The sequence below is a fragment of the Solea solea genome, chromosome 7 (assembly GCF_958295425.1).
Source record: "Solea solea chromosome 7, fSolSol10.1, whole genome shotgun sequence".
Taxonomy (NCBI): domain Eukaryota; kingdom Metazoa; phylum Chordata; class Actinopteri; order Pleuronectiformes; family Soleidae; genus Solea; species Solea solea.
Window position 1 is genome coordinate 23,864,648 of NC_081140.1, and position 18,941 is coordinate 23,883,588.

At 41.6% G+C, this 18,941-nt stretch overlaps 1 protein-coding gene across 3 annotated transcripts; it reads right to left on the reverse strand.

Moving 5' to 3' along the window:
* Window positions 1–57: 57 nt before the first annotated feature.
* LOC131462800 (tripartite motif-containing protein 3-like) lies at window positions 58–18,638 on the reverse strand. 3 transcript variants are annotated; one of them, XM_058634327.1, is made up of 13 exons: window positions 18,453–18,638; window positions 9,851–10,023; window positions 8,221–8,461; window positions 7,934–8,085; window positions 7,641–7,821; window positions 6,116–6,845; window positions 5,170–5,273; window positions 4,919–5,086; window positions 4,672–4,840; window positions 3,389–3,448; window positions 3,054–3,124; window positions 2,799–2,939; window positions 58–2,193 (listed from the first exon to the last, which is right to left on the reverse strand). In XM_058634327.1, exons 2-13 carry the CDS (start codon window positions 9,994–9,996, stop codon window positions 2,041–2,043), a joined length of 2,316 nt encoding a protein of 771 aa, XP_058490310.1. In that variant the 5' UTR covers window positions 9,997–10,023; window positions 18,453–18,638; the 3' UTR covers window positions 58–2,040. The 3 variants fall into 3 exon arrangements, with proteins under 3 accessions (XP_058490310.1, XP_058490311.1, XP_058490312.1); XM_058634328.1 differs by lacking the exon at window positions 18,453–18,638 and adding an exon at window positions 11,353–11,582; XM_058634329.1 differs by lacking the exon at window positions 3,389–3,448.
* Window positions 18,639–18,941: the final 303 nt, after the last annotated feature.

Consider the following 18,941-nt stretch of genomic DNA (forward strand, 5'->3'; position numbering starts at 1 on the left):
CTCTTCATTTCCTTATGTAAGGAAAAATCAGACCCTCTGAAAGAGCAACAACACGAGTAAACCATGTGCTTTTATTACCAGTGCATATTAGAGAAAACAAGATTGTTTGCATGTGGTGTGACACGATCAAACGGCGTAAGGTTAAAATGCTTCAGACTCGTCTCACAAAAAGTCGGGGGGGGGGGGGGGGCGGGGCCTCTTGACTCTTAAAAGATGTCCGGGGCTTCTGTTTGGCAACAAGTCAAACATCAGAGCAGGTGAAATGAAGAGAAGCAGCTTCCTGGTTGACCTCACTGCTGAGAGCAGCTTATATCCCGGAGCACAGAGAGTCTGGTGTTCAGGTGTTTTTAGCACAGTTTTATTGGTAATTACAGTATATCAAACCAGGAAGTTGCTCCTCTCTCACACACACCTGGCCTGTTTTGCTCTGGCACCAGGGTTTATGATGACTTTACATAGAATGAACACTGGGGGGAGCAAGAGCAAAAAAAACCCAGCTCTACTGACACAGGTCATGGCTTTTATGTACTGCAGGTGAAAACTCCTATCGAGCAGTCGTTTGGGAACATAAACTAATCATAGGCAAGTGACACAAAACCATTGGTGACTCTGCTGGCAAACGTCCTCTAATAAAGTAACATTTCTGTAATAGGTGAAAGCGAAATGAACAAACAAGAAAATCAAAAAACAGAATTCAAATTCCATCCCAAAATGTCTCCAATCTTGTATTTGTGGAAATCAACAGTTTTCTCACAAAAAGTCTCCAAATATCTCCCACAAAATAAGTATTTAAAGTTGTACTGACTGATATGGCGTTGATCTAATTTGGCTGGATTTCCTGAGATGTGTCATATTTCATATTTTGGATGCATTAGCAACTTCAAACAACAAAGCTTTTCTAAATATTAAAAGCATTGCAAAATAGCTTTTGGAGAAGATCTGCTGCGTGTGTACATAAACATGGATCTAAATGTTCCTGATGTGTGTGTGTGTGTGGGAAACTGAATTCTGCTTTAAGGTAAAAATTCCCTTCAAGGGACTGGAATAAAACTGAAAAGAAGAAGAGAAACAAAAGCACATCACTTTAGAAAAATAATTTGTAAATGCTGAACTAGTGTATAAAATCAAATAAATTAGCTTTTTTTTTTTCATTTTGCTTCCCCCCCCCCGTTTAAAACAACACATATTAACACAAATTAGTATTGTGCTGCTTACATTAGCAATAAATATGACACTTTTCTTCTTTTTTTTAGCATGTGCTGTATGCAGGTTTTTCAAAAGCACACTTAACGTCGTCGGTATTTGTTTTTTTCTTGTTAAACAGCTGCCAAACACGTTTAAAATCCCGGAGTCCTTGACCGCTGCTGCTCTTCTGAATCTTTACTGTGTTTGAAAATCATAGCACACACATACCCAGTGATCTAATATACACAATATACATTTATGTATATACAGTACATACAGCAAATCAATGCGCGGATGGTGATGATGATGAAGATGATGATGACATTTGCCCTTAAATGACAGATTTTACATTTCTTTGCTAAAGAAGCACACTGCTGTTTGTTTTTACTGTAAGCGTTAACTAGTTCATTCGAGAAGCAACTGATGCGTATGCGGTGTCGTTGCCTAGGCGATAAAAGGCATAAAAAGAAAACTTCATGCATTTGGACAAGTTATGGCTCATTATTAAATACTTCCATCTCCTTTACTGTCTGGGTGGGGGGTTTCTTCTTCTTATTATTATTATTATTATTTTTATTATTAACAATAATAATGATAATAATAAGACCTTCAACACATGTTCTGTCAAACCAGTCCTTAACTTCATGTCTGACGCTACATCATCCAACTTCATAATCAACCTTGAATACACGCGGTAAAGAGGAAACTCAGTCACTTTATAATATCCGGTAGATCAGCTGATGTGCACATTTAAAAAAAAAAAACAAAAAACAAAAAAAATAAAACAAAAACCGGCTGTACTGGAAAGGTCATCGCACCCCGTGGATTACATTGGTTGTGTCGCCGTCAGTGCTTCTACTGCAGGTAGCGGTAGACCTTGAAGCAGTGGTTCCCAGAGTCGGCCACTGCCACGTGACCGTCGGACGTCAGGGCCAGGCCTTGCGGGCCGTAGAGCGGGTCCGCTGTCGTGTTGATGTAGGACAGGAAGGAGCCTGAGCTGTCGAACACCTAGTTGGTGACACAAAGTGCAGAGGAGCTTAAGTCATTAAGTCATTAATTACTTAAGTCATTAAGTCATAAAATGACCATGGTTTGTCATAAGGGGTAAAAGAAACATGTTAAAATGAAACAGTGACTTCACTAAGGCCTTTTTGTGCTGTACAAAAGAATATGGCCGTGGTGGTTCAGTGGTGGAGTGGGTTGTCTTTCAACCAAAAGATTCTAGGTTTGATCCCCAGCTCGTCTAAATGCCAATGTGTCCTTGGGCAAGAAACTTAAGACTAGAAAACTACTATAAATATGAACCTAAAAAGCCTTATTACCTCACTACTAAAAACAAGGGAATGTGTGTAATATGTGCACATGTTTCTTCTGGACAGTCTTTCAGTCAAGATCTCTTTTTCTCTCTTTCTTTCTTCCCCCTCTCTTGTACAATATAGTTCTATTCACATATGTCTGATCTTTATAAAGATAAAACTGTGTTTGTACATGAACACTGAGTGGGTGCAGCTCCTTGTCTGTATTGCATTAACAATGCAAACTGTAGGTTTTACAAATGGCCCCCTTTTAAGTGAGTGTCAGGCTTAAAGATTCAGCTGTTTCCTGGAGCTAACCTGGATCCGGCTGTTGCCCCAGTCGGCAACGATGATGTTTCCATTGGCGTCCACAGCTACGCCTGTCGGGGCGTTGAACTGCCCGTTCCCCTCTCCATGGGAGCCGAATTTAAACAGGAACTCCCCGTCAGCATTGTACACCTGCACACATTACACAGGAAAACGGCAACATTACAATCTGCTGGGAAAAAAACCTCAAAGTTTGTTCAACTACAAATTATTTTACAGCAACAGTAAAGAATGTAGATACTTTACCTTCACTGAATGGTTATGGAAGTCTGTTACCACTATTTCATTTTTGTTATTTACAGCCACAAAGTGAGGACCTGGAAACAGCAGAGGAAACAAGAGAAGGAAAAGGGGGGAAAAAACAAAATGTGTCATCCACTGATTTTAAAACGTATGAGAGGAAGTGCAACACTATTTTTGGAAGTTGAAAAAAACAACAAAAAAAACACACAGTGTTCACAAAGAGACTCTGAGAGCTGACGTGGGACAAAACGTGAGACATGACAGAGCGGAAGCATCAACATGGAAACGGACAAACATGAACTCTCAGAGTTCACACTCACGGTGACGTCATTACTTACTGAAAACAGGGCCAGATTTACTAAGCTTTTGTTCCAGTGCAATGTTTGCACCACTTTTTTCTAAAAGAAAAGAAAAGGTTTCAGGTGAGAAATGAGGCGGAGGTTTGACCGGAGGCAAAGGCAGGAGCACAACCATCATACGGTGTATTTTACATGCAGGTCTTAAAAAACCATGATGGTTGGGAGCTTCTTTATCATTACAGTCGAGGATTATCAATGCAATCATGAAGAATCATTTCCATAATTACATAAACATCAGTGCATGCATGTCATAGATAAACCAGGGGTCTCAAACTTGACATCTTTATAACTTACTACAAAACAGCACAAATAATACATTTTAACTTCACTTTTCCCCCCAATGTGACCATATTTACTAAAAAATGTGACTGTATTTGTGAAATATTTTAAAACTATATATCATGAAGTAATTGATTTAATGTAGAACATACATTCCAAATGATAAATAAACTTTTCCAGGCTTTAGGAGACTTAACCCTGAACAACCACAGCATTCTGGCAGTGCACAAGAACAATTCCAGACTTTTCGTTCACTATAGGTGTTCTTAATTTGTGATATTGCACCTATACCTCATGGTGCACCTTATGTATACTGCCAGAATATTTCTACGCTTCCTTCTTGCTGCTACACGGATATAAATAAGATCGGCCTCATATCTCAAACTCTTTGCACCTTATGTAAATACTGCCGGAATATAGTGATTGTATTCTATTTAAATTTCTGACTCACCAGCTTCCTTCGACTAGTTTTGTGTTTGTTGAAAACTACCCCTATGTGCGTTTGCGTTGCCCCCCTGGGGGACGAATAAAGTTTTTTGAATCTATTTGAACTGAACTGAATAACAAGGACAATGCAAACAAAAGCCGTCCTCATTTTTAGTTTCACCTACTTCACCATAATTCACACTATATTCTTTTTACATTGTAAATACTATTTTTTTTCCCCCTTTAAATAAAATTGCATATGTCAGCAATTTAAATATAATCAATTAAATTAGAATACAAATATTTTAGAGGACGGATTATAATATACAAAGAGGGTAGTTTGAGACCCCTGAGCTAAAATAAAGGACATGCAGATTAATATATATATACATGTTTTTTTTTTTTTACAAATGAAGATAAAGTATGAAACATTAAACAAATCCGTAAATCTGGCCCGATAACTTGCTCTGAAAGTGTCCTTTGTTGAGAATCCCAGTGTTTACCTACAGTTAGTGATAAAACTGTGCCCTGTAGGTGACTGCAGTTTGACGCGGTACCTGCGAAGTGTCTGTCGGACGTCCCTCTGGCTCCAAACTTGGTCACCAATTTCCCGTTTGACTGGAAGATGAAGACGCAGCAGGCCTTGTTGTCGGCTGTGATGATGTGTCCATTCTTATCCACGGCCACGCCTTTTGGTCCCATCAGTCTCCCGGCTCCTATTTTGCTCTGTGACAAAGAACAGTTTGGTCATTCACTTCATTTATTTATATGATTTAACGATTTCTATGAGGATTTTTCGCTCACCTTGAACTTTCCGTCCGAGGAGAAGATGCTGATCCATCTGTTGTCGTAGTCGGCGACGATGATGTCGCCGTTCATGTCCACCGTGACCCCTGTGGGGCGCTGCAGCTGCCCCGGTGACCGACCCCTGACCCCAAACCTCATTTTAAACTGACCATCGTTTGAAAACACCTAAAACAGAAGAAATTCAATCACTTCTTAATTCAAGCCATTTAAATGTTTCTTTCCTGCTGAGAAGGACAGAGGACACTGACCTGTATGCACTGGTTGTTGCTGTCTGCCACAACAATGCGTCCATTACTGGAGGTGGAGATGCCTTGCAAGTTAGTAAATTCTCCTTTATCTCGCCCTCTTGTTCCTGTCGTATCAACGAGACATTATGATTAATTCTGATATCCAGTATCTGTATCAATCTGATTCTGGTAAAAATCACTGTATGAAATATTGGAAAAAAGGAACTCCTACAATTTATATTATGATGAAAACGTCCTAAATATGACCTAAATGCTTCACTCAGGATGTAAAAGGAGGCTTGTTGGCCAGAATCTAGGTGAGGAATGCAGTGATTATGTGAGCTATGTGGACTTAATTTGAGATTAAGAAAAATTAAGAAAATAGCAAAATACATGAGTGCAATTTTGTAAAAAAAAGAAAATTGCATCTGACTGCCATCAGTACTGGCATCCAGCATGGAAATATCAGAACGTTTATATGTTAGAAAAGCTGAATAACTGTGTTAGTCCAATTAAAACTTTAAAAATGCATGAAAACATGTGAGTCCGACTGAAATTGCACTGAATTGAATTTCTTACAGTCAGACTCAGACACTTGAAAAACACTGAACGGAACATTTTTCCACAGTTCCACACGAAAGCGAGGACATCATGGTGAAATTGGATGAGGAGCAGCAAGTTTATGGTAGAAAGAAAGAGAATAATGTGAATACCAACATGGTACCAACAAGCCACTGACTAAAACTGTTTTGATTTGTGATGATATACATAAACCATGAAATGCCTTTACCCGGAACAGGGGCGTATCACGTATTTTGGAAAGTAATTGGAAAACATTCTGGACCATAAAATGTTTCTAAAAGTGAATTCTCTTCATTAGCAGTTACACTTAAACATCAGTTTAAGTGAAAAGCATCACCCTTAGTTTCCATCATTAATAGTAGAAGTAGAACAGTTATTCACACACCCACTCTGTAGATCAGCTCATCCTCTATTGGGTTTTCCTTTTTCTTGGTGGTGCTGTACATGCTGGAGGGTCTGCGGACGGCCTTCTGCCGAACGTGACCTCCCCCTCCACTCGGCGACTTCACTCTCCTCTTCACGTCGTCCGGCGACTGCAGGACGTCTGACGGTTTGACTGCACGCAGGCGGAATGGACTCCCCCTCACGGGCTGTTCATACAGCAGCAAAGAGAAGGCGTGTTCTCCCTCTGAGCGGACGGTATATCCAACCTCGTAGGTGCCATTTTTGTTGTCCGCCACCTCCGCCTCGGTGCACACTCCATCCGCGGCCACGATCTCAGCCCTGAGGGCGGCGTTGCCGCTCTTCACCAGTTCTCCATCCTTGTCTTTAGTGGTGACGGTGACAGTGGTGTGTTGGCCGACCAGTGCGTGTCGCAGGCCTTCACCTGTGGCGACGCTGGTGTGGCCCACAGCCCCGGTCGTGATCAGCACACCCAGGTTCTGGATGGAGCGCCGCAGCCCATCCGTCTCTACCTGGCATTCCAGATGTCCATTTTCGTGAGGATGCTCGGGAAAGGTGTGCCGGGCCAGAGCGCTGACCCGCTCGCTCATCTGCTTCTGGACCAGCAGGACTTCAGTGGCGCTGCCGTGGCTCAGCGCCTGTTCTGTGAAGTTACAGCTGCTTTGGATGTTTTCTTTACCCTGAAGCAAAGATGTCAGCTGGGTTTGGAGCACCTGAAGACGAAAGACAAAGAGATAAAGGTCGATTTATGGTGCTTAACAGAGACATTTAACAACAATACAGATGATAATGTTGAAATTATGAGATCAGATTTGTTTGAATAGTTTAGAAATGAAGGTTTGTCAGCTCCACTAAGGGATTTAAGAAGACTTAAGGACTTAAAACTCAAAGATGTTGGTCCCTGATTGTTCCATTGAGAAGTATCTTTGCTGTAAATAATTTTACTAGAGAAAAAAGCAAGATTTAATTTGTTCCAATCTTGTTTTATCAACTCACAAGTCAATCAATCCAATTTAATTTTATTGTGTTATGTTCAGATAACAAAACACCTTTCATGCAAAATTGCGGTACAAAGTGCAAACAGATAAAAAAGTCAATTATGAAAAACCCCCAGCCGTAAGATAAACAATGAAATACAATATACAATATTTCACAGAATTTTCAAAATAAAAGTATTTGTTTTGATTCAGAATGATATAAAGTTCCTGATAAAATCCATTTATGACGCAAAAGGAATATATTACAAACAAAAACATACAGGAATAACTCAGTGACGGGCTGCGTGAAACCAATCTGAGCGTCGCGTGTGGCCCGCGGGCCGCAAGTTTGAGACCTCTGTTTAAGGTGATAAAATGCTGATCCTGTAGTTGTTTTCAATGTGGCTTACAACTAAAGTCAAAATCCATTAAAACACTAAGGTATTTAACTGCGTGTATGAAATCATGGACAATTAAAGCAACATCTTTTGTCTCTACAATAAAAATATAAACATCACACAGACTTCTTACCTTCTGCTTGGTGCCACAGATGTTTTCTACTTCATTAATGAGCGCTGTCTTGCGTTGGTGTAAAGCTTTCTCCAGCTCATCAAAAGTGCTGCTGATTTCAGACACGGCGTCATTTTTCCTCTCTGAAAGCTGCTTGGAGATTTCGTTCACCAGCTCAATGGCAGCCGTCAACTGAGGTAGTCTGAACACAGGATAAGACTCTAAATTAGCATCACTACATCTCAGAATAATAATAATAACAATAATAATAATAATAATAATCCTTCATGGATCAAAGCCAATGACAACAGTACCTGTTGCGCACAGTGTCCAGCTGGTTCTTCAGCGCAGACTTGTGCTGTTCTAGCACATCCCTCAGAGGAACCGTCACATGTTCCCTGTGTTCTCCCTCTGTGCACTCCAGACACATGGCTGTTTCACAGGACTCGCAGTAGAACTCCATCACCTGCAGGTGGTGCAGTGGAGCAAGAGCACAACAGGAAACATGCACAGTGTTTTCATGAGCTGATCTTTGCTGAATTGTGCACATTACACAGTATAAATACAGTGTAATAACTTTGGTCCTCGCGTGTAAACATACCTTGCCCTCGTGGTTGGGGCAGGAGAGGGGCTGACAGGCTGTAGCTGCACTGGCCGACTCGAGAACGTTGCAGGCCTCCGGTCGGCTGCACTCGGGGTCTCTCTGCAACACCTCCATTAGGTTTGTGATGAAGAAGTTGTTCTGCAGGGCTGCCACGCCCTTCTCAGGCAAGATGGAGGTCTGTCTGCATACCGGGCAAGACAGCGTCAAGGACTGGGGCGGGATGTAGTTCTGTAAACACCTGCAGACGAGAGAGATGAGATGTAAACACAAATAAATGAGAGATTTCACCAATCGCACCCCCTCCTATAAGCGTAATAAAGAAAAACACTAAACCTGTCTTTTAGATTTGCCTAGACTCGGGCACAGCAGAGCAACCGAATTATTTAAGCGACTGCAAATCAAAGCTGTGGAAATGAGTTCCTGCTGCCAACAGTGCTGTGTCATTAACAGCGCTGTCTGTTTTCTTGCAGCCAAGTTCAGTTGGTCGGTGTCTTACATCACGTGGAAGCAACAGCGGTAAGAGAATAGCTGCTGAAAGGGGTGTGAATTTAGGTCATTAAACATAACTTTGGCAGGGATGCATTTACAGACCGTCTAAATAAAGACCAGGATCTGGGGTCTTTTATCTGTGCTTGGTTTCCCAGTGAAAGTGTGGAAATGCTGGGAAGCACACACACAGATCACAGACCCAGTAAAAACCTCAAACCCACTCTTCATCAAAGTAAAAATACTAACATTTAAGGATCTGATTGACTATAAATCTATTCAAATGATGCACAGAGTTAAAAACCAACAGCCATTAGTAAGAAGAAGAAAAACAAACTTAACTGCGTCACAACATCAGGAGTTAATATATTAAACAACTGCACAGCCTCAGAAAAATCTATAGATCTATAAAACACATTTCTGGGCAGATATGAACAAAATGGTGAACTGGAATAACACAGCTTGATTCAATGGGACTTTTGACATTTGTTTTTGCCTTTTTCTGTTTTTATTTGTTGGTTTTAAGGCTTAGCTTTGACTATTAGAGCTTAGAATGAAAGAAAAAAAGGGGGGAGGGACTTGAAAATGTCCTTATTTCACCCCATGTCCTTATACTTGGAGAAGGAGTTGCTGTTATTTTGTTGTTTAAGTGAGAAAGTGTTCTGTCATTTCTATTTCATTGTATTTCACTCATCAAAATATCTGAACTCTTTGGGATTCCCTGGTTTTCTGCATGAATTTGTCCAAAAATGTGATTTGATCTTCATTAAAGTCGCAAGTATGAACAAACAACACAATGTGTGCTTCGGCATATAATACACACAAATACTTGGAAACTCATTAAACATTCACGATGCTGATGGAAAAAGAGAGTGAACCCCTAAACTAATGACTTCATTAACGCTGGTAAGACAACCAGGACATTTTAAATGGTTTGCATACTTTTTTTCGAGCCAATTTATATTTTATAAGTTTAAATTCAAATCAAATTCAATAAATCTTACTGGGAACTGCACTGTTTTGAATGTTATGTGCAAATAAAGCGATGGACTGGCGACCTGTCCAGGGTGTACCCCGCCTTTCACACTAGGCCAGCTGTGGATTGACAGTGAACGAATGGATGAATGATCAGTGAACTTACTTCTCGCAGAAGGTGTGCAGGCAGGGAAGGACCTTGGGGTTGTGATAATGGTCCAAACAGATGCTGCAGACCAGGAACTGCTTGTCTATCTGCCTGACCACAGGGCTGGCACTGCCGCTCTCACGTTTAGCCATGGTGACGGACATTCAAAGGCAGCACGGGGAACACTTACCCTGCAGACACACACAGGAGAAACAGGACAAAGGTCAAGAAAGCCTTAAGGAAGCAGCATTCAAACTGGTTCAGGAGGGCGTATTTGCTTATCCTCAGTATGAACACGAGGAAGACATGAGTCATAGCATTATAAAAGCTCTATGTGTTGGTATTTCATGCATTCCCTCCCTGTGTCTGAGGGAAGAGCCAGAAGCTGTTTGACTTGTAAAGTTTTAAACTTGAGCTAAAACAGAAGGGGGGGAAAGAATTAATACATCACATTTGTGATTATTACCACGGGGCAGATCCCAGAATCTCAGACAGTGCAGGAGCCAACAAGTCTGTGCTGTCACCGGCGCTGTTGACGAAAGCACTTGTTTCATGCGTCATGTTTCGTTCAATATTTCGACCTCATACTCGACTTCCTGCAGTTGCGTGAAACTGTATCACTGGGTCAAGCACAGATTATCTCATCTCATCGTGCCTTTACGACGTCGTACAGCTGTCATATTGTAGATAAGCACACGGAGGATAACATGAACCCTAAAGACACAGATGTGCTGCTTTAACGTGGTCAGTGGACAATGTTCATCGTCAAGTGTCAATTTAAACCAGTGATTATATTTCACGTAGTAGATCATTAACTTTGAATATGAGTGTTTGAAAAAATAACAACCTATGAATTGTTGAATTTAATTTCTGTACTTCTGTTACATAACATTACATCATATCATAATTGTTTTATAAAATGTATTTTATATGCTGCTCATGTTGTAAATATAAATTACAACTTTATGATTAATTCGGGAATAACATAACATTTCCGACTATTTTACTGCCATTTCTCCTTATGTCATTATTGAATAGAAGAACCAGAAAAACATTTTTCAAGAGGTGTGAATCAAACAATCATATGTAAAGTGAATTATCTACTACATGAAGTACAACATTGTGATGCATCTTAAAAACAGAAACTGGACCAGACATAGAAATGATGAGTATTGTTTTCATGTGACTGCTTGCATTGGCCATGTTGTGGATTAATAAAGGAAATTGAGTATGACATGGAGCAAGGAATTGAATCTAGGAGTCTTGTTGACATAAAAGTAAAGAAATCACATTGTGACAACAGTGAAGATGCACGCCCATAGTCATCACTCAGAGTTCAGAGTTCAGATCTGGGATTCATGCAGCTGAGAAAATATCTAAGGCAACAACATGGTTATAAACAGAGCAGAACACGCTTTAAGTCTTTGTTCATTCTCCACGACGTCGGCTGTAAATAACGAGGGAGAGACCCGTCATCTACAGCACATCCTGGGAAAACACATGATCTCATAGCAACTCACCACATTACCCGTTAATGCGTCACAGTCATGACCATGACTGTACAATTCTTCATCCTCGCCTCATCTTTGCTCCACTGATCACTGATCACTGATCCACCAGCGGGGTCATGTGTACATATCATGTCTGAGGCTCCATCTACACAACTGCACGTCATCACAGCAGCGACATCTACATGAATGTCCCCACTCGACATGAAACGGTGGGTTCCCTGTCACTGAGAAGAAGGAGAGGAAACAGGAAGCTTCATAACGGCACTCCCTGAATTCCTACTCGTTCCTTCTCTTGACTCCCAGCTGGCTGAGTTCAGGCACCACCTGTCTGTCTCTCACTCCGTCTGTCTGTCTGTCTGTCTGTCTGTGGGGAGATGTAAAGGGGAGGGGGGGGAGGTTGAGTCAGAGTGAGCCTGTCTCACAGCTCACAGGCCTTGGACGCAGCTGTCCCTCCTCTGCAACACATAGCGGCGAGCTCTAACAATGGCATTCCTGCTCTGCTTCACAGTTTACCACCCCACTCCCACATGTCGTCACTGTCCACACACGATTTGCATGCCACACAGCATCAGCAGACGCAAACGTCTTGCAGATGGGGATTTTCTCACACAAAACAGCTCCCCATTGTTGCCCTACACTCACTCTGCAGGGCCCTTTCACTGTAAACACACACAGCCTGACTCCCCTGCCCCAGAAAACCTCTTCCCTTCACATGGACATTGAACTGCAGCAGCTGAGCAGTGACATCAGGAGGAAGCTTGAGGAGCCAAAGTCCTCAGGCTCCTCCCCTCTCTTTCCACCGGCAGGCCTCTGTCTTTATGGCTGCAACAGCAACCCCCTCCTCCACCACCACCTTTGCTTCCCTTCCTCCCCAGCCAGCCTGCTCCCTCCTCGGCTCAGTTCCTCCCACTCGCCTCACCACGAAACAAGAGGAATCTTTTCTCTACAAGCAGCACTGACAGCCACTCTCATTAGCCGTGCATGTGCTCATCAAAAAAAAAAGAAATAAATGAAAACAGACAAAGAATGAATTTGCTTTACTGGGTGAAAACACAACTTCACATGAAGCAAAACCTGTGTCAGTCTGTTGAGTCCAGAAATAAGAGGAATAATCATCATGTTAAAAATAGCTCTGCTAGAAATAGCATACAGTATATACAAAAGAATATCAGTGACAGAACAGACTCAAATCTGGAGTGTGTGCTGTGATGCACGGTTGCAGCATGTGACCACAATTCCTCTTCAAGGCTTTGAAATGCACAATCAGCGCTTCCTACAGATGAGGACAATTATCCGAGTCAGTGTGCAGCAGACGTGTCTCTCTCTGTAGTCGAGTGTACTGTACGTAAATCTGCCTGCAGAAAATCCACTTAACGTGACTGTTTGTGAATTCGGCCAGATTCTCTCTTGTCACTCTCACCTCGCCTCGCCTTCCAGTAAAGTGGCTTAATGTCCACCTGCAGGGTCAGGGCCCCGTCTGCCACCTGGATTACTGAGGCCGCGGTGAGCCACACCATCACGCCCAATCAAGTCAAATCTGACTTAAAGCAAACGTCCCGTGTACTCGCTCAACTTGACCTGAAAGCAACGTTCAACCATCGCCTGTTCAAACACCGGACTGCAAAGACTCTGAGCATCGTTCAGTTTGAGTTTGATTTCAGAAACCTGAGCTGGAAACATTGCTCAGTTTTCCCTGAATGTGCTGCTTGTGTCTGTAGTTTTATGTTCACATTTTACAGCAATATAAAGGACATTTTTCAGCTCGTGATAAGTGGATGTCATGAGGGATTTTTTATCCTGTGGCTAAGAACAATTTCCCACATGGAATCACCCCCAAAAAATGTCAGACTGAATAGATGGTCTTCTTCTTCTTCACACCCACAGATGTTTTTAATTATTCAGGATCCCTATTACATAAGTGTCTATGAAAAGTGACCTTTTATTCCCAGAGTATTAGTGTAGTTCATACACTATATGTATTTCACGAAAACTGATATAATAAACTATTAATTGATTGGAATATTTCAGACCTGGTTTGAGAGAGTAGATGTTTTTTTTTTAATATTAATGTTTTTCTTCCACACTTAATTCCTTTTATTCACTCAGTGTCAGTGCTGAAGAATGTAAATCTCACTGGCACATAATCTTGAATAAAACATGGCTGAAAAGAGAATAATACTGTGCTTGGCTCAACTTTATAATCAATTATTGAAAAAAAATAATAATATTGCGACATAAAATAATATACAACACACATATATGAACTCTATGTTTGAAAAAACTAACTGTGTTCATGTAATATCATCATGACAGATGATAAATAGCAAAAGATAAGTTACAAACTGGTCCTTTAAGCTGCCTGTATGCTCCCTGGCAGGTAGATTCCAGGATGTTTGCTCTCCAAACTCCATAAAAAAGTATTTTTGTCTTCCCTTCCTCTTCCTGTGTGTGAATAAGAAGCAAAAAAGAATCTGTTTTTACTGCACTCGTGTTAGATTATAAGGAAAATTAAGACATAAATGCTGAAGAAAGCATCAGATATTTGATTAAAGACGTGCTCACAGTAGGGATGTATGTGCTGTACAGGGAAATACGCTTTGGCCTGTGCAGGATAATTATTATTATTATTATTATTAACGTTGTTTCTGAATAAACTCAGTCAGAGAAAGATAGAAAAATTGAGAAAAACACTCTGAGGTTGACCACAGCGATTCATTACTGACCATAATGACATAACTTTCCACATGTCACGTGTCAATGCTGCAAATATCTCCCTGAGCTTTAACCGCTTGTATTATTTACTTAAATGTACTCCAAAGTGTGTTTTTGTGTCTGTAGTTTTCATAAGGCAGATAATTAATGAACACATGGGAGACTTGTGATCAACACGTCAGTGCACAGCTGTATCGGATTACATCCGAGTCAGACGGGGGTCAAAACCCGACTGATTGCATTTTCTCTATTTCTACGAGCAATAACAATTCATAACGACCGCATGCTGCTCTGGAACAACAAGGCTGATAATGTGTGCACAGGAAAACAAGAAATCCACACACTCAAATCTCTGAAAGTACATTTCTGTGTTAAAGGGGCTGCAAAGGTGCCTGGTCCCTGTGATGACTCATCAGTTATAGCTCACGCAAACGCAGAAAACCTTCAAAAATAACAAGCCCCCGTTACAGTTCACTGCATCAAATGAAGGAATCCGTCTCAATGCATCAGTCTGTGTCAGAGCAGTGGACTCAGATAATGAGAGAAAAACAGTGGGAGGATATAATACGTGAAACTCATGTGAAAGTGCAGTTTTCTTTCCACGCTCACATTATTTTCCAAAAGTGCAACGAATGCATGATTCAGAGTTCGTACGTATAGTTTCGCCGAGTGCACAAAACGTGCAGACCAGAGCTGCACATGCATAGAAATGGACTCCGCGCCAAGACGACACAGCAGACTCTGGATTGTTACGATCCGACAACTTAACGAGAAGAAGAAGTGACCACACTGCTTCAAGGGCGAGTCAGCAGAATTTTTAATCAGTGCTGACACAAAAGGAGGCAATGGTGTGTCGTCCCCCCCCCATTTCCCCCCCACCCTGACGTGAGCTGAGCCCACTGCTATCACAAAGACTGGCAGAAGACAATGCGGCACGCAGGCAGTGAGTGTTTCTGCAGCAGGAACATGAACTGCAGTTTTTTATTAAAGGACGACCAGAGCACAGGCTGCTGCTGCTGCTGCTGCTGCTGCTGCTGCTGCTGCTGCTGCTGCTGCTGCTGCTGCTGCCTGAGACGCTCGCACACCTGCAGTTTGAGCTAAAATGAGACCGTGTGGTGTCACGTACAGTGCGGTGACGCACATGTGTTGTACATGTCGTACGGGCTGACCTGCAGTTAGACAGAAGAATTGGTGGGGGTTGCAAGTTTCAGACAAAATGCAAATGGCAATAAATGTTCATAATATACAATGAACCAGACGTGATTTCTCACAGGACAAGATTTACTGCATCAGTGCTGAATGGCAACAAGATTCACTTAAAAGCAGCTTTGCTTTTAAACATATACAAATGTCCCGCACATCCGAGGTCACATTGTGTTGATAAAACTCCACACGACTCTCTCTCTTTCCATCTCAGTACAGAGGTATTTAGAAATGGTGTCCACCGGCAACACTGGCTGTGCTGCACACAGGAAGTGATTTGTTTTATGTCAAGACACACGGAGGCAGCATCCACATTGCAATAGTAAAGCAAAGTGGCTGCAAAAACTGGTTGAAATGTGACTGAAAATGCAAAGAATCGTCCATGAAAAGTGCTCAGTCAGTCAGCCCATTTTCAGATTCTTATAATATCACCTGATTCAAAGAGTCAGCTCGTCATGAAGCTCTGCAAACAACCCACTCATCTGAATCAGGTGTTTTGGAGCAGGGAAACATCTAAAACATGCAGGACAGGGGTCCCTGAGGACCAGGATTTGGAAAACACTGTTCTAAAATGTTCTATAATGTGTTAAAATAAAGTTCTTTTCATATTATTTCTGCAAGTATTTCAATATGTGGCATGTAAAGGGTTAAACTATCGTTGCATCATTTCTGTCCATGAAGACCAAACAGAGGCAGAATAATCAACATCAACATCATAAAAGTGACTTACTGCAGCTTTAAATAACAGGGAGTTCTGCTTACATTAACTGACAAGGCCCGTCCTGTAACCTTTAAAAATAATGTCCCAGGCTACTGAAGAGGATTATGGCCAAATGTCAACTTTTAATCTCAGAATTCTGACTTCAATCTCAGCAGTCAGGATGTTTTTATACAATCCTCATAGAGCCAAAAGTAAACTGTAGCCTGGGGCATAATATTTTTAAATAAATAAACTTTATCTTTATATCCTGTTTAAACAACCTTCTGCATTAAGGATGACATTTAAACGCTGAGTTTTTAAGTCATCGTCACAACAAATAGGCTGCATTGTAGCTTCTTATGAAGCATGAAAACGTCTTTGCAGTGTACACGATGTATGTGTCATTCATCCATTCACACTCATTAAGCAGCTCACACTGAGACTTGACGGCTCTTAAAGGAGCTGGGGTTTGATCCAGGAACCTTTCCAGGAACCTTTCCAGGAACTTAAGGACTCTATCACCATTAGTGTGCCCTGCATGCGCCGCTCTGTCCTCTCACTGTGATGCTTTTTCCTGAAATTATCGATGTCAACCTTTACACTGGGAAACGTTTCTCTGCAGCCTCATAAAGTCTCATCTAATATTTATCATATCCATAATGTCGTGCGTATTTAACAATAAAGCAAACAAAGTCACGACTGGTGACTGAATGAATGAATGAAATCAGTGTGATTCAGATAAAAATGTCTTAAAGGACAGAAGATGAGCTTTGATCAGTGTTTAGAGTGAAAGCCCAGCAGATTGCAATCAATACTCATCAATACACATACATTAATGGAGGTCCTGGTCTAAAAACAGAGCCTTTAATCATTTTTATCAAGGAAAAGAAAGAAGAAAAATACTGTTTACTGTTCTTCACTCACTCATCTTCCACCGCTTTATCCTCCACATGAGACTCAGTGTCAATTAATGTCACATCTTTAACCTTATTCTGTACTTTATCAATGGTCAAAATAAAGTTATTCCACGGTAACAGAAGTGTTAGAACTTACACTTAACTTAAATCGCTGTTGCCTAACGCGGGGAATTTGGTGATTTGAGTAAAACATTTGAAGTGAAGGCTTTAGTTCAGTAGTTTCAGAGAAAACTCTCTAATGATGCAAGAATGAAATCTTATAAGATGTGAATTGTTTCGATATTTAAATAATTTTTTTTTTTATTTGCACAGAGGAATCACAAATGAATGATGCCAATGTTCATTATAAAGACTCAAAGGTTATTTATTTTGCATATAACACATTTGCACGACCTGTTTTAAGTGTTCAGTTAAGTACAATACAACAAAAAGATTTAATATCGTTGGTTACAAAATCATTCTAGCAAGTATGGAGGGCAAAGTTACTTTGAAGAACCAAATGAATCAATATGTATTTGCCCTATTGGGCATGAACACAGAGGGAAATCTGGACAATCTGAGCTCCATTGATGACACTTGATTCAACAACAACAAAGATGTGCTCAAATATACTGTGTCCTTGTGCCCTATGATCAACAGCAGCACTGTCTTCTTGCACTATGACCATCAAAGAGTCCCCGTCAGACCCTGGAGCATCAACGCAGACAATGTAACCCCTGCTTCCAGTTTAGCACCCGAGACAGTTTGCAACCTTCCTGTGACCCTGCATGTGCAGGAAGGAAGCAGCCAACCATTTCCACCAACTGCATCATCATCATCATCATCATCATCACTATTACCGCTCATGTGATGTTTGGGATAGTTTTACACAAAGATGAGTCATCTATCCAAAACGATCAATGACAGAAGCACGCTGGACCATCTGTCCACAGTGGTGAGGGAAATGATGCAGAGTTGTGTTGCTTGTGTCGCTGCTCGTACAACGCAACAAACAACACTGACACAAGCAAACAACATGCTGATTCACATGCTTCCAAAAACGTTCAATATCCCCCCCCCTTCACCCCACACACACACACACACCATCCAGATTCAGATGAGAACCCCAATGAAAGATCACTAATCCTCTAAACAAAAGAGCACGAATGCTTGATTACAGAGCCCAGCCCTCAGACTGCAGCAGATGCCCACCTGCTACAGAGAGGCAGCCAGAGCCGGAGCTGGGAGCTAAAATGGAGAAGTGTGTGTAGGCTGGATGAGGAAGCAATAAAAAACCTCAGCAGAGGAGGGTTTTGGTGCAACAGCTGCTCTTTGAAAAAAAGGTTTTTTTTTCTACTTTAGGTTTAACATAGAAGCAAAATTATTATTAGTGAGTGCAGCTCATCTCAGGCTTCACCGTGCACAGAAGCTGAGTGAGATACAGGGCAATCAATAATTCATCTGCTCCCCATCGCCAGTCCTTACAGTATGTGACTGAGGATTCCTGATCATGGCACAAACAGGATGAGAAAGCAGAAATGCGATACCATAAAAGAAGAAGAAAACAAGTCTGAATGCTCCGGTGGTTTTGTACTCACATGAATTCCCAGCAGGAGGGAGTGCAGGGTCAGCATTGCAGGCTGTGGAGAAGTCTTCTCATTGTCAGTGTCCCAGTCCTTTACAGCAGAGTGCACACACACACACACACACACACAAACGCATACACACACACACAGCAAGCGACAGAGAGGAAAGGGCAGGGTCTGTCTGGGAGAAGAAGGAGACAGTAAGGAAGAGGAGAAGGGAAAGGAGGAGATTAAGGGAGGGGTTTGCTTGCAGTATTGGTCAGGCAGCTGGTGGGAGGAGTCACGGAGCCCAATAGCATATGGAGGGGGCAGGACATATGCAAAAAGTGATGAAATCTCAGGAACTGACTGAGGGAAAACAGTCTGTCTGGTGCAAAGGGGTTTGGCTTCTTCGGGTACCACCCAGTTTCCCTAAAAGGACAAAGGATACACTTTATTGCTTTTAAGGTTTGAATTACTGGGATGCAAAGAATTATTGGAGTGTAAAGACAAAAGGAATAC

Bases quoted from the DNA above. Each gene is read 5' to 3' on its own strand.
- LOC131462800 (XM_058634327.1), bottom strand. From the start codon at position 9,996: ATGTCCGTCACCATGGCTAAACGTGAGAGCGGCAGTGCCAGCCCTGTG. The intron at 2,940-3,053 runs GTAAAGTATCTA...TAATGTGTGCAG, and splicing joins TCCATAACCATTCAGTGAAG to GTGTACAATGCTGACGGGGA. The intron at 2,194-2,798 runs GTTAGCTCCAGG...GTCACCAACTAG, and splicing joins GGGGCAACAGCCGGATCCAG to GTGTTCGACAGCTCAGGCTC.